The 16988-nt window shown below is 38.4% G+C and overlaps 1 protein-coding gene across 1 annotated transcript in view; it reads right to left on the reverse strand.

Moving 5' to 3' along the window:
• Positions 1-16988, reverse strand: part of LOC124599864 (U2 snRNP-associated SURP motif-containing protein) — a 158761-nt gene that overhangs the window by 81183 nt on the left and 60590 nt on the right. The window contains exon 10 of the mRNA XM_047136113.1: positions 16770-16813. Within this exon, the coding sequence (XP_046992069.1) occupies positions 16770-16813 (44 nt within the window). The remainder of the gene's footprint in view (positions 1-16769; positions 16814-16988) is intronic.

Below are 16988 nucleotides of genomic sequence, written 5' to 3' on the forward strand. Positions count from 1 at the left end.
ACACCCTATATTTATGACATATCGAATCAGATATTTCACACTATTTAGTAAACAAAAAGACTATCATGCACATCATAGCTTCCCTTTTTGAAACCCACTGAACTGGTGGAGTAGTAGCCACTTAATGTAACATCATTTGGTTTCTGCTGTGATATTACATTATACTTGGAGCAATGTAACAAATTGCCAACCGTTTGTTTACAGAATTGCTGCCATAACAACAACCAATTAGAGAATGAGCTTGGTCCTGCCTTCTCTTCTGTTCACTGTCGTCATATCGCTCTGCTTCCTCAAGCTCCAGTTACAACAGTCAATTTGCAGATGATGCTTGTGAACATACAGTCATGATTTGTTTTCATTATTTGAATTGTTTTTCTGAGTGATGTTTATTTTCACTATGTCTGGAACAAGTTGTAGAAGTGTACAGAAAAGTGATAAGACTATTACTATCACACTAAACCACCTAAAATGCTGCTTAAGATTCTTCAGCTGGAAAAATTTGGGACCACTCCACCTTTTGGTAGCCAATGCTCTGTGGTAGCATGCACTACTGTCTCAGAAAGGAAAGAGGTGGTTAGGAAGGGGTACAGTGTGACGCAGTGGCAATACATACTGTTGACCAACTGCTCGTGGAGGTAAGTATAATGGAGTTATACATCCGTTTGCACAACTAATTGAATACACCAGACACAAAAAACCCTTTCCAGCAAACAAACTGCACAGTTTAATGCTGATGCTAGCATTATATATGACAACCCACTCTGTAAAGTGGAGAATGTACCTCTTAAGGTACAATCTATAGTTTCAATCTCACCTCTGTACTGGCTTAGTCACATATGTTGATGAGTCATCATTTGACACAGATATTAAGATTTCAGCACAGGAAACCATCTGGCACGTGCGCTTGTTATACTGTACAGTCTGCAGTTAAATACTGATACATCTTCTGGTAAGTATGTGAGGTCTTGAATGGGATACTTGACTTTTGTATCAATCTTCTGCTGTTCCAACAGATTATATTAGTACAATTTGCAGCTTCCCCTTTTGGACACCAGCTCTACTGTAGCAAAACCATTCACAAATGAAAGATCCAAAAGCACATCTGCACATGAGAAATATTTTTTCAGTAATTTATCTTTAGTTCAACCACATTAAGCTTTTTACGAGGGCAAGCTAAAAGTAATGACTGTGATTTTTTTGTGATAAATCGAAAGTTTTTATATAAAACTAACATTACTAACATTCTAAATCTTTATTCTACTTGTCAACATATTTGCAACCCTCTGCCGTTAGAGGGTTACAAAAAGTAGAATATAACATTGCAGTGTGTGATATAACTAAGCTAGGGCGTGAGAAACAGCGTGTTGTAATCAAATTCGAAGAATTTGTCCACACATGTGTAGCACACTCCCCCTCCAGCATGACAATGCCAGACCACACACGAGCACTGCAACAATGTGACACCCTGTGTTCACTTCTATGGATCATATTCCCTACAAATCTGGCTTGGCCCCATTCAATTTTTATCTGTTTTCAAAATTTGAAGACCTTCGAAGACATCACAGTGATGATGAGGTGCAAGCAGAGGAAAGTTGGGGTTCCGTCAATAAAGTCAAACAAACTACAGTGATGGTGTGAACAAACTGACCTCTCATCGGGAGAAATGCGTTCTTTCTGGGTGACTGTTGAGAAATAAATATGTAGACATGAAGAATAAAGATGATGGGTGTTAACAAATTTTGTTTTACTTAAAATTTTTTTAAGAGGTTTAACATAAAAAAAAAATCAGAGGCATTGCTTTTCAGTATGTCCTCATATATTTGTTACCTCTCTAATCAACCATGATGGTTAAAAGTGTGTAAGTAATGATATACACAAAAACATAATGTCATGTTCACTGTTACTAAAAAAGAATTAATAGAGAAACTATGTAAATAATTATAAATTGCCTGTTAGATTTAGTCTCAGGATCTTTGGCTGTTGTTTGTTTAATGATTTTTCCGATGTTTCACAAGCACTAGGTGCTGGCATTCACAGTGATCTTTCCTCCATTGCTGGTGGCTGATTGGAGTAGAGCCTGTGGTTAGAGGTGTATGTATGCACTGTGCTAACGTCCTTTGGTGGAAGGAGGAGGTCACCTGCAATACTTGTTCATTTCCAGCATACAGGTTCTTGATGTGGAGGTGAGCTACTATGTCCAATTGTTCTGGGAAGCCATTGAAATTCATAAACACGACAACAGTTTTAACAAGAAAAAAGAAAGTCTCAAGATAAACAGGTCCCGTATTCCTGTTCTGAAATAAATATCTGCTGCAAATAACAATGGCGAAACTATAGCAGTAAGGAGCAGGGAAACAAGCTCTGCAGGCATTACCGAGAAGAGTACATATAACCTCTGGTCAAAGGTTCAATTGCAGTCTTGCATGAACAACTAAGTGTGAATCTTTGAGAATGCCGGCCATTCATGCTGATAAATCAGAAAAAATCATTAACCACACATGGGCCAAAATACTGAGACAAAAGCCAACAGGCAAGATGTCAACAATGCTCAATAATTTGTGTAAATTAAGGTAATACCTCTAACACCTCAATATTCTTTACACGATATGTCCAAAGCAAATTGCAGAACAGACAAGTGGTAGTTTAAAAACAATTTATCATAACAGAAGACATACCCATTTAACACTTGCAAATGTCTCATCACAGATCTAGTAATAATCAGATTGCCCATTCTTATGGAGAAACAGGGAAGTGCATATATGGTTTTGCCACTGGACAACAGATGTTGCAGGCTATGCTACAGTGCTAGTTAAGTTACCCTATAGCATGATGTCACAGAATTGGCAACACTGTTGTTTTTGTTGGTGAATAAGGTTGGTTACTGATCAACAGTACTTAGCCATGGAGCTGTATGCCATGTGGTTCACCCCACAGCCATCTGTATTGTCAATTGGTTGCGGTTTCTCAAGAACAGTTTCTCCTGAGTTTTCAACAAACAAATGCTGATTAGCTCCAGTGGAATAAGGAGTGAAAAGTAATGCTTACAAACATTTCTCACAAGCTAATGTCTGAATGTAGAATGTATAGCTTTAAGATTGTCGATAAATACTGAATTTATGCAATCACACACTTTATACGTTTGTCGTCACATCTCTATGCCATGTGTTGCCATGCTGTTTGTCTGATATGGATTAAGGGGGGAAAACCTTCTTTAACCTACCTTTACATTCAGAATATTTTCATTTGCAAATATAATTTTTCAACTATTCTCAACTTCTTTGAATTTTATCTATTACTTTACCGACATATATTTCACATCAAAGCAAACTTTCCGGAGTAGATTGATATTGGTCACAAGGAGTTAAAAGCCCTCTAGAAAAATCAAGACTATAGACAGCACAGTGATTTAGTAGATCTGGTTTCTTGCACTGCTGTTTCGCTGCTGGTAATTGCTGGCAAATAAGACCATTCTCTCAGATTCCTGCATATCATTCATCAACAGCAGCACTGATAAATCTGCCTGACGGAAAGCAGCGGCTTTAAGCTTCAATGGCAGAGCTGCAGCTAGTACAAGTAAACAGGCATGTGTTGCTGCTTAAATACCATTTTCTGTATCAGGCTGCTCCTGTCTCGAGTTAAAATGAACATACACAACCAAAGCCAAAAATATCACTACATCAAATCCAAATTTTGAGTGATCAATAACAGATAGAGAAGTTTCATTACTGCCACTGACGAAATAAATGATCCTGTAATAACTCGTGTAATATGAAAAACTCTAGTACTGTTGTGTCTGGTGCCGACACCATGGACATACTCTCATCTTACACAAAAGTATTTGTATGGAAATGAGGGGAATTATAATGATAGTGAATTTTTCACAGTTCGACCAAAACTTATTTAAGAAACATTTTTGTTTGCTTATAAGCCTTTGTGGAAACTTGCTTATACACAGTTATCCTTTTATATCCATTTCAATTAGTTTACATTGAGCACCATTTTATCTACATACTGACAGCTGAATCTCAAAGATGCTGTTAAACAACAAAAATGTTCGACCTTAAAATTAATGTCTTCAATATGCTGCCAGCTTATCTACTGTTGGTACAAACAATAATGTTTTTCTCAGATTTAACATCTTACTTCCTTTCAGCTAAATGGGGAAGGGTGATAAGGGAAAGACAATGAAACAGATTAGTGCAGTATAATAATGTCATTTTTACATTTTTTTATTTGGCATTTAACACAACATTATTTTAGTACCGTGAGTTCTGACCAAGTTTTACAGATTTGCTTTTGGGCACTGCACTGTCAATGCCATACAATTTGCATTTAGTAATAAGATTTAAAAGAAACAGCCTGTGTTCTGCAAATTGTTTGTCATCTAGACGGTGATAATGTCCAAGTGAGGATTTCAGCCAGTTTAAGTAGCCTTTTCACGAAGCTATGAAGCTCTTAGCTACAAATAAAGTGTTTCCTAATATTTCAGACAACAAAATGATTCAGCTTGTTTATGACTTAAGTAGTCACCAAAGTATGCTATTAAACACCATTCAGAAAGTAAGTTCTTTCTGAGATGAAGAAGATATTCCCAGCCTCAAAACCACTCCCTTTTCAAACAATAGTGTTTACAAGTTCCGTGTTTTCAGAACCCTCCATCAGTTAATTAGTTAATGTTCATCATTTTCGTTTTCAAACTCACAATCATTTAGTAAGATCATTCAAATGCTGTTATTCTCACCATCTATAGTGTCAGGAGACTCCATAATGGAGTTAGTAGTGACTGTCTGGAGCAAGCATTTTAGTGCTCTTATTGCTCGGTTCCAGTCATAGCTATCTTTCCAATAGTATAATGAAAACCAATCCTCTATGGCATCTTGATTCAACACGCTCACCAGTAATAATGTTATACCTCTAGTTTGTTCCTCTACATAAAACTGAATAACAACATTAACAGTTTTTATCAGTCTTACAACACAGGGAAGTGTTGTGATTTTACCTGTCTTTTTGTCAATTGTATGCATGGAACTGAGAATTTCTTTTACACTTCTCACTGTTTCCAGTACTACTGGACATTTTTGAGATGATTCACACCTATTTGGGTTATAAAGATATTATAGTCTAGTATTCAAATTTTCAAACAGACTGTTCATGAATTCTATTGGTTTTGTTCCCTGATGTATTAACCTACAAGTCTTTAATGCTATTCAAGTTCTGATTGCTAGAGCAACAGTGTGACTAAGGACCTAAACTGCTGTTTTCACATTTAATTTTCTGTAATGAATCTAGTAACAAATGACTGCTAGTTAGTTTTACCGACATGCAAGTCTTTTCAATCCTCGTATCAGTGTCTTTGAATGAAATGACAGAACTTTTGAACATGAAGACACCAAACAGATTATTGTGTTTGCACATGAATAAATGTGAGACACCATAACAAATAGTGAAATTTTTCTGCTCATTTAAAAGGAAATTAGATCTTTCTGGAGTAACCTGCAAATATGACACCAGGCGTGAATTATTGCTCCTTGATCATCAACAATTAAGCTTGACTATGTATGCTTAATGTAGTAACATAAACTGTACATTCAAAGTATCAATAAATTCTAATCTTTTACTCCTAAATAAGCCATAGTTTCCAGTTATTGCAAATACCTTTAATCACTAAAGTAAATGCATGATTTTTCAACAGTGATTTCGTTCCAATATCACCCGAATTCTCTACATCCTCTACTAAATCTAGATCTTTTGAGTATTCCAGATGCTGCATTATCAATCTCTTATCAAAAGATATTACATCCACCCTTTCTAAAGGGGGGCAGTGCTACCAACTTCTCACTAAGTTCAATAAAAAGCTTTTTGTTACAGCTTGTAGAAATTTTTTCACACAAATCCATCATCTAGTTGCAGAATTGGGAGTACAGATGATGTTCGGTATATATGAACAATAATTTTGTATGCGAATGTGTATGGAGCGAAGTGTGGTGCATGGAGTGCAATAAACTTCTATGACTACTTCGTATACTCTGTGGCATTACCTTAACTACTACCGTAAATGTGCTGTTCTATGTAAGGGACGTTAAAATCTAGCCTGTCTTATTCCTGAATTTTTTATATTCAGAATTATTTATCTTGCTGCGCTAGTTTCAACAGGTTATGGACCAAGGCACCAGAGCATGCTTTTGCAATAAGTATTCTGACATATACAAGGAATTATCATTGGAATAGTCCTGGAAATGTGCAGTGAAAGCTATTGGGAGGAGCCGATTGTGGCATAGTTTAATACTGTCTTTACTGCAAGTAAAAGTAATTATGAAAATGAGTGCAGGACAAATTTCCGCAAATAGAAGACTTGTAGGTCACAAGAACTAGACTACATGGAAATTTGACCTGGAACCATACTTACATTTGGACAATTTATGGGATGTAGCGAATGGTACACAGAAGCCCACTGGGCAAAATTACGCAAATAAGGACCGGAAGGCAATATCAAGCTGATATTATCGACTGATCCAGTGAACTTTTTACACATAGAGAAAGCAGTGATGCACAAGAATTTTGGGATAAGTTACAGAGTGCATTTGAAGATTGTGGCCCTACAAGGAAAGTCAGATTACTCTGTGAACTTATAACCACACAACTGGATAACTGCAAGAACATGGACAAGTATGTCATCAAGATAATATCCACATTAAATCAATTAAGAAACACTGTGTTCCAGATTGCTAATGAATGGGTATGCACATTACTGTTTCCTTCACACCTATAAGTGCTCCACACTTCTGTGACATCTCTCTGATTTCTCCCAGTAAGCAAATAGCTTCACTGTGTGTTTTCCTTGGTGTTCTTTCAATTAAGAAGGTGGCAGCAAATTTAACTGCTATAGCACCAGTATCAGATGTAAATTTCAGAGGAACTGCTGTGGACATGAGCTGCAGTTTTTTTTTTTTTTTTCTGTTCCTGAATGATTACCTGTTTTGCAGCTCACCTGAGTCCATGCCAGCACCATGGCATTATCTCTGACAATGATAACTTTATATATATATAAAGTACTAAAATTTGCAAGCCTTCAGAGCCAGAGGCTCCTCCTCCTCCTCCTCCTCCTCCTCCTCACATGAGGGCATGTCTTACAGCTGGTCACAGTGGTATGATTCATAGGATAGGGAGAGGGGTGCACAAGGAACACAGGATCTGAAAAGGATACTGCAGAGATTGGGAGGGCGACAAAAAGTTATTCTATGTGTGGTGGGCAAAATGTCGGACCGAATGGACCTCATTTCAGGGAATGATTTTAGGAAGACTTAGCCTTTTCGAAGTAGCTGACTAAGACATTCAAGACCAGGATAATACTAGTTGCCAAATGGTGTACTCTTAAGTTGTTTTTTGGGGGGGATTAGAGAGCCAGGATAGGACGTGATGGTCCGAGAAATCTCGCTTTTGAACTAGGCTGTTGGGGTAATTATGTCCAGTGAAGGCTGAGGTGAGAATGGTGGTGCATTGCTGCAATGAGTCTGCATCCGAACAAATACGTTTACCTCAAATGCCAAGGCTGTACAGGAGGGAGTGTTTGACATGGGAAGGATAGCAACTGTCAAAATGTAAGTAGTTTGCCAGTAGGTTTAATGTGGAGAAAAGAGTGTAGCTGGCCTTTGGTGAGGGCAAGATCAACATCAAGGAGGGTGGCATGGGATTCAGACTAGGGCCATGTGAAATTTAATTGGGAGAAGGTATTCAGAGATCCCAGGAGTTTCAAATCATCATGAGTCCATATGGTAAAGATATCAAAAAAACCAAACCATGGGCTGAAGACTTGTGGATCGCAAGAAATCTCCCTCCAAGTGACCCATGAAAAGTTTGGCATACGAAGGAGCCATCCCGGTTCCTATGGCCATACACATGATCTACATCTACATCTACATCCATATTCCGCAAGCCACCTGACGGTGTGTGTCAGCCCCTCAACAGTAAAGTAGTAGTTAGTAAGTATAAAGTTGATTAACATGTGCATGAAGGATATCATAGGTCTGGAATCAGGTGGGCACTGACTTGAGGAAATGTTCAGCAGCAGACACATCACATACATGATGATGTTAGTATAGAGGGAGGTAGTATCAATGGTGACAAGCAAGGTGTGTGGTCGGAGTTGGATGGGCACGGACTTATGATGATCTAGGAAATGGATAGTGTCTTTACTATCGCTTTCAGCCATAAACCTGCATTTAATCATTCCGCTTAGGTGAAGGACCTACTTTTCTTCACATTTAATATCAACTTTGCAACCCAATTGCAAAACCATTCCCACAACAAATTGAATGCTGCTTTGAACAGTTCTGATTATGATCCCACCACCACTTCAAAATCCCTTCCACCACCACTTCAAAATCCCTTACAAGCCTTCAAAAATTCTTCACTTCCTGCATTGTTTCACTTCCATTCCTCACATCCCTACAACATGACCCCAACCTGTTCTCTGCAGAACTCCAGGCTCTTCATTACCTAAAAGCTGACGACTGTCATTATCAAGATCCCACCCTTGTGATTCAAACTGACCCGCAATCCCTCCTTAAAACTTCAGGTCCCTCAGAATGACTAATATTTCAATCCACTGAACTTCTTACCCCACCGAAACCACACAGCACCACGTTTTACCTTCTTCCCAAGATCCAAAACCCAATCACTCAGGGCGTCTCATATTTGCTAGCTCCAAAGCATCCACTGAACATACATCTGCCTTAATTGACCAATACCTGCAAACCCATAGTACAAAGACTTCTCTCCTATATTAGAGGAACCAACCATTTCCTAGATCATTTGAAATATGTACCCATCCCACTCTCACTACACACCTTGCTTGTCACCATTGATGCCGTCTCCCTCTATACCAACAACCCCATGTACATGACCTGCCTGTTGCTGAACGTTTCCTGTCAGTGCCCACCTGATTCCAAACCTATGACATTGTTCCTCCTCACCTTGATCACTTTTAAACTTACCAACTACTACCTTACCTTCGATGGCCACACATACAAAAAGATCAGGGCCACTGCCATGCAAACCAGAACATTCCAATGCCAACCTTTTCATGGGTCACTTGGAGGAGGCTTTCTTTGGATCTGTAAGTCTTCGGCTCCTGGTTTGATTTAGAGACATCTTTGCCATAATGGGCTCACGGTGGGGCTAATATGTCAAAATTCTTGGAATCTTTGAATACCTTCTCTCAAATTTTACATGGTGCTATTCCAAATCCCATGCCACTTTTCTTTATGTTGATTTTATCCTCACATCCCACAGAGCCTTGGCATTCGAGGCAAACATATTAGTTCCAATGCAGACTCTTTACAGCAACACACCACCAGTCTCACCTCAGCCTTCACTGGACATAATTACACCATCAGCGTAGTTCAAACACACATTTCTGGGCCATCACATCCAATCCTAGTGCTGCTGATCCCTCCAAAACAACAACTTAGGAGTACAACACTTGCCACCAAGTATTATCCTGGTCTTGAATGCATTCATCAGCTACTTTGACAAGGTTATGACTTCCTAAAACCATGCCCTGAAATGAGGTCCATTATATCCAACATTTTGCCAACCACATCTAGAGTAACTTTCTGTCATCCTCCCAATCTCCGCAAAATCCTTGGCGGAACCTATGCTCCTCCTGCACCCATCTCCCTACCCTATAGCTCCCACCCCCGGAAGTGTCCCCACTGTAAGACTTTCCCTATGCATCCTCTTACCACCAATTATACCATGCCTGTAACTGGCAAAACATGTACCATCCCTTGTGAAACAACTTGCCGTATACTAGTTATCAGTTAGGATGAATGGGCTCTGTAACATGGCCGTCATGACCTCAGTGCTGGTTTCTCCACATGTGCTATTCTGACGTGAGACAACAGTTTCTCAGAACTTCACAGGTGAGAGTGCCACAACATCAGCATTTTCTCACAGTTACTATTCCTTTCTTTACTCTCTTTCATTTTATGGCCTGTCTTGTTTCTGCCACTCTCCCAAACCCCTATCATATACAATGCACTTAGATTTTTGTTCTTATTAAATCATGCAAGATGTTTTGCCAGTAACCTGTGTCATGTGTATCACCTTTACTTTTTCGAACTCTACCCCTTTTTCTAAACCTCAGCAGTCCGTTTCCTTCACCCCCAACAAAAATTTGCACACTTACTTTGCAGCATGATTCCGCATATAGTAGCAATACAAAAATGTCTCCACAAAATTTCGTCCTGTGCTTACTTCAGGCAGTGAATGGATGTTAAAGATAGGCAATCTGGCAACACTGTTATCACATGTTCTATCTCTGTCAGAATATTGCAGTATGCTGTGCATTTGGTGCAATGAATAGTGTTTTGGGTTGGCATGCAGGAGGTTGGGGGTTGGATTCTGGGTCGAGTCTTTTTTTTTTTTTTTTTTTGCTAAAAGTAGTCTGCATGGAATGATATCTGGAGTCTTAATCGTTACATAGCGATTAAGTGGGTTGTCCACAAAACATTTGCAGTTACATAGAACAGACAAGGAAATCTAAATAAAATCTTTTTCATTGTTCATCTTTTAATGAAACCTTTTGTGCGTCATGAACACAAACTGATTCGCACCACTGCATCTACTGGATTCCAAACTTGCTTTCTGTGTACCCTCCCACCAATGGTCCCATCGATTAATACAAACGATTATTCTTGCCACATTTAGATCCATTACATTTCATTAGGGCCTTACGTCACCAGTAGAGCTAGCAATGTGCTTTGCAAATAATTTCGATGGGTCCATTTGGGGAGCATACACAAAAAACTGGTTTGGAATTTAATGGATGCAGTATCACAAAACAATTTGTGTTCACAACACGCAAAAGGCTTCTTTAAAAGCTGACCAATGAAAGTGACTGTACTTCCATTTTTGTGTTCGTAGTATGTAACTGCAAATATTTTGTAGAAGACCCACTGTAATTGCTGTATTATGATTAAGACGCCAAATACCACACCACACAGACTACTTCTAGCAAATAAAAACAACTATGCCTCGAGCCACAATGGAATCCACAACCTCCTGCGTGTCAACCCAAAACACTATCCACTGCACCAACTGCACAGCACTACTCTACCTCCTGACAGAGGTAGTTACCTTACATGTGACTACAGTGCTGCCAGATTGCCAATCTTTAATGTCCATTTACTGCCCGAAATATGGACAACACAAAATTTTGCGTCAGACATTTTTGTATTGCTAGTATGAGAGGAATCGAGCTGCAAAGTCCGAATGTGTGAATTTTTACAATTTCAGAGAAATTGAATAATTTATTCAAGGGAAAGAGCTTATGAACTGAGCAAGTCAATAAAGTATTGGTTCACCTCTGGCCCCTATGCAAGAAGTTATTAAGTTTGGCACTGATTGCTAGAGTTGTTGGCTGTCTCCTGAGGGATATCATACCAAATTCTGTCCAAATGACATGTCAGACCATCCAAAACTTGAGCTGGCTCAAGGGCACTGGCCTTAATGCTCAAAACATTCTTAATTGGTGAGATATTCAATGACCTTGCTGGGCAAGGTAGTGTTTGGCACGCTCAAAGACACACAGTAGCAATTCTCACTATGTATGGGCAGGCATTATCTTGCTGAAATGTAAGCCCAGGATGGATTGCCGTGGAGGGCAACAAGATGGGGCGTAGAGTACCATCAACGTACTACTGTGCTGTAAGGGTGCCACGGATGATAACCAAAAGGGTCCTACTATGAAAAGGAATGGCACTGCAGAACATCACTCCTGGTTGCAGGCGAGATTCTGATCGTTATGCCACGACTGTTGGGGCATCTCCATATGCACCTTCGCCAGTCATCAGGGTCAATTTGAAGCAGAACTCATCACCGAAGAAAATTCTATTCCAGTCAATGTGATTCCAGGCTGAAGACATGTCCAGAGACACCCTAGACAGCAGTGGTATACCAACCATACTGTTGATCACCATAAGGCCGACAACCAGGATTGGTGGTCTGCGATGACATTCTTTTCATAGCAGGACACCTTTGATTGTGATCTGCAGCATCCTTACACCACAGTGGTACATAAACAATATTCTATGCCATGAATTGCTACCGTTCACTGCAAGCCATCCTTGGCTCATGCTCTAGGATGATGATAACAGTCCACACATGGTGGGAGTTTCTACTGCTCATATTCAAGCTTGCCAAACCCTAGCTGGGCCAGTGAAGCAGCCAGATTTCTCCCAATTGAGAATGTTTGAAGCATTATGGGCACAGCTATCCAACTAGCCCAGAATTCTGACCATTAACGCACCAACTGGACAGAATGTGATATGATATCCCCCAGGCAGACATACCGCAACTCTCTTAATCAATGCCGCGCTGAGTAACTGCTTGTATAATGGCCAGTGGTGGTCCACACATTACTGACTTGCTCCATTTGTGAAGCTCTTTCTTTTGAATAAATCATCCAATTTTCTTTTTTTTTTTTTTTTTTTTTGGAAATTGTAATCACTTGTCTGTACACACACATCACTTCTATCTATTTCCATCTCATTCATATAATTTCTTCATGGTGTATCACTGTTTCTTTCCGTCTTAGAATGTATATTATTAAACATGTATACATATCTGCCTCCTCTTGAGTAGTCGACTAGACATAAAACCGACTTGATTTATTACAAAATTTAGCACACTTTGCTTGTTAAATTCTTGGAATGTAATCTCTCATGCAAAGTTATTTTAAGACTGGTCAACACTGAGTGAATGAAAATCAGCAAAAACAGCATTCTCTCAGGTGCAAATTGTAGAGGAGTATGAGCAAACAGCATCTGGTCATGTTTGGTTCGCAGGTGTTCATGCAGTTACAATGCACCTCTGACACTTCAGCAAAAGTTTAGATACATAAATTTTTACTCTTTTCTCCTGTGTAATTTTATTAGCTTCTTAAGTAATACAAATCAAACATACACAAAAGTTATCTCCTCTTAGTACATAGCAGTTTCATAAGGGGAGCCAGCATTATAGCAAGTGCTCAAGTCCACATTTGCAGCTGTTTGTGTGACAAGGTGCTGCTCATCATATCATGTTCTCTTCTATTTTCTCCAATGTAAATACTTGTAGAACAGGCACAAAGTAAACGGCAATGGTGAATCATTCACTTTCGCTCTAGTTATAAACACAGAAATTAAATCATATAGTTATTGCGCAGGAAGTGTAAGTGCTGTATGATAATTAACATGTAAGATCAAATCAATTTAGACAAGACTGAATGCTTGGGTTCCTTATTGCAGGTTACTCCTAATTCACATATTCTCTCTCCTGAATTCAAAATCCACTTCTGCAATCTTTCTTCAACTCTGATAGTATATCCGAACAATTTTAGTTCAAAATTTATCCTCCTCCTCCTCCTCTTGCCATTGAGTGGTTGTGTCTGCAAGTCAAGGGAATGACTGTCAGCTCCCTGAGGTGCATGCGTTGCTTGCCAGATTCAAGTCTTCACTCAATCTGGTTCTTATTTAGGAATTTGGGGGCATTCAAAAATCGTCCCATTTCCACTGTTAAGTTTTTCTTCCTTTAATAAACAATCTGTTTACCAAAGTTCAGAGTACCTCAAACCCTACACACAGAAAATGTAAACTTGAAACGAAAATATATCAGTCATAATAACAACAACTATTATTTAAGCATCGATAGGAACACAGCAATCCATTGCAACCCCACTGGTTTTTTATTCATTATTTTTGCATATCCAAATTTTGTGTTAAAATACAAGGAAATTGCAAAACTAAAATTAATTTACATAAAACAATTAGCAAAACACCATGTTATCCAATAGCAATGACCCATTCCAGTTAATATGCCATGTGCAGTCATCAAATGACTTTATTGGTGCCTAGGCAGAAGGAAACTGAGGGGGTTGTTTACAATAAGTACAGCAGCCTCAGTTTGTGTTATGTAGTGGAAGTACCCAGTTGCAGTCAAATACAGTAGCTCAAAACCATTTTTAATAAATAACATTTGCATGTCAACTTTAAATTACATCATGCAATGATGATTTACAATGTGTTTGTTCATATATTAGTGGTAAACCAACCCACCAAATCTTATGCAAAAGATCATTAATAGGTTCATATAAATGTAATATAAGAACTCTTGCATCACAGTAGAAATAACAAATTAAAACCTTTTTGAAGACCGTCTTGATAAAATATAGTACTATACCAATTTGAAATTTGTCAAAAGCTAAAAATCTAACATAGTTGCTTGTATCAGAGTGATTAAGTGACCCCTTCGATAATTAATATAAAAGAGGCATAAACAATATAATGAAAAGGATAGTTGCCACTCACCATATAGGGGAGATGCTGAGCTGCGCGCGCGCACGCGCACACACACACACACACACACACACACACACACACGGTCATGCACAAACGCAACTCACTCACACATGATCACAGTCTCTGGTAGCTGGAGACAGGAGGTGTCATGCGAAGTTGCCTTTCTCTCTCTCTCTCTCTCTCTCTCTCTCTCTCTCTCTCTCTCTCTCTCTCTCTGTGTATGTGTGTGTGTGTGTGTGTGTGTGTGTGTGTGTGAGGGGGGGGGGATTTTTGACAAAAGGCCCTGTTGGCCAAAAGCTACCTTTCCAACAGTCTTTTTGTTGTGCCTTTCTGCAACTCAAGCTCATGGTCTCGCGGTAGCATTCTCACTTTCCAGGCACGGGGTCCCGGGTTCAATACCCAGTGGGGTCAGGGATTTTCACCTGCCTCGAGATGATAGGGTGTTGTTGTGTCGTCTTCATCATCATCATTCATCCTCATTACGGTCTGAGGATGGCAATGGCAAACCACCACCGCTAGGACCTTGCCTAGTACGGCAGTGCGGGCCCCTGCATTGTCCCCTAAGCTCTGTCTAGGAGTATGGGACATCATCATCACCATCATCTGCGACTCATCATCTCTGCTATCATTATATTGTTACAGTCCATCCCAAAAGCAGCATACAGCAGTTCATAAAAATCATTATTATGAAGATCTGTTAACATCAAAGTAAAATACTGAAGATCACCATGACAAGGCTAATTTAACCAGGTTCAGGTCAAACATCCTCTACTGTCACAAATTTCTTAGCTCCAACTGTGGTATTCTGCTTGCAAAGAACAATGTAACAAAATAGCTGTATACCTTGCCACTAAGACTAATAACTGAATAATGTTTTACTTGTTTGATGGTAAACCCAATATGACATTGAAAAGTATTAACAAAAAGGGAAACAAAATGATGCATTGATAAAAATACATTATGTTCTCACATACTATCATTCCCAGTGTTTTCACGTTCAAGTCAAGCCAAAGATGATCTTCAAAATTTTTTAATTTATAATGTGATGTAACAATTCTGTCTACGTCAAATGTATGAACCTATTAATGATCTTTTGCTTAAGATCTGGTATATAGTTTCACCACTAATATATGAACAAACACTTAGTAAATTGGCTTTTCTCGATGTGATTTAAAGATGACATGCAAATTTTATTTTTTAAAAAAGGCTTTTAAACTACTATATTGGAATGCAACTGGGTACTTATACTGAACGACACACACTGAGGCTGCTGCACTTGTAAACAACCATCTCAGTTTCCTTCTGCCTAGACACCAGTTAAGTTCTATGATGATAGGCACCAGTGTGTGTTCGTTGGACGGCAACTCATACAGAAGATATACTAACTATAATGTATCATTGTTATCTGTTGGATAACATGGTGTTTCGCTTACTGTTTTATGTAAATGAATCTTGATTCCATATTTCCTTATATTTTAACACTGAAAATGGCTATTTACAGCTGATGTTTGGATATGCAAAAAAAATAAATGAAAAACCAGTGGTATTGCGACTGATTGCTGTGTTCCTATCCTTCCTTAATTAAACCAGTCACTATACATGTGAATTCCTTATGAAATCCAAATTGGTTAACAATCATTATGTCGTATCAAAATCATGACCATTATTTTGAGATTGCTGATATCAACTTGTTTATTGATTTAGACAGGAAGGCAGAAAGAAGGTAGCTTATTGGAGGAAAAATTGAGTATATTACCTTGCAATACAACTTCTGTGAGCACTACATCTAATTACAATGAGTAAATGAATATATCACAAAGTGATAAGTAAATGACATGGTTACGCATATTTAACTTTTGAATATGTCTCACCTATTCAGCTGGAAGACAACACAAAAATAAATGTGCAACTCCAGTAAACTGACTTCCTAACAGCACATGTAAATAACCAGTATCTAGCACAAAAGACAGAGAATGAGCTGCTCATATGGCAGCTCCAATCAGTAGAACTACTTCATTGATTTTTAATTTTTCATTAAGTGAGTCATCATGCGATAAAAGTTACCCCCAAAAATGTCTTAAAATACTTTATTAATATTTTTTATTTGAATTTTGCAGGCCACTTATTTAAAAACCAGTACAATAAGGGTTTATGATGAAAGACAAAAATCATCAGATTCAATCAAATTTCTTGAAATTCTAAGATATTACTAAAATTGAGTTAAAAATTTCGTAACTCAACATTGTATATTCTACTCTTTAGCAGCACATTAATCAGAGTAAGAGAATAACAACTATTGAGAATACAGATATTTAAACGACCTAGAAAAATTTACCTGCAATTCTGAAAGTGATGTTTTCCCCTTTTCAACTCTTTACTTACCTATTATGTGTTAAAAGAAATAAACTGGGTTTTGCCTGTGTACATTACCTTTCAGTCGGGATAACCACTTTGACAACAGCCTGGGATAAAATCTGTGAGGAGAGCAGCAGCATCATCAAAATACACACTCATACCCATGAAACACCTGACTGCAACATATGTGAATTCTGAAGGTAGACAGACTTCAGACATACAAATTCAATAACATCAAGTACTGTAGGAAATGAAAAAGTCTCCAAACTTATTTATTTATAATTTGAAGCATGA

Source organism: Schistocerca americana, chromosome 1 (assembly GCF_021461395.2).
Source record: "Schistocerca americana isolate TAMUIC-IGC-003095 chromosome 1, iqSchAmer2.1, whole genome shotgun sequence".
NCBI classification, from domain to species: Eukaryota; Metazoa; Arthropoda; class Insecta; order Orthoptera; family Acrididae; genus Schistocerca; species Schistocerca americana.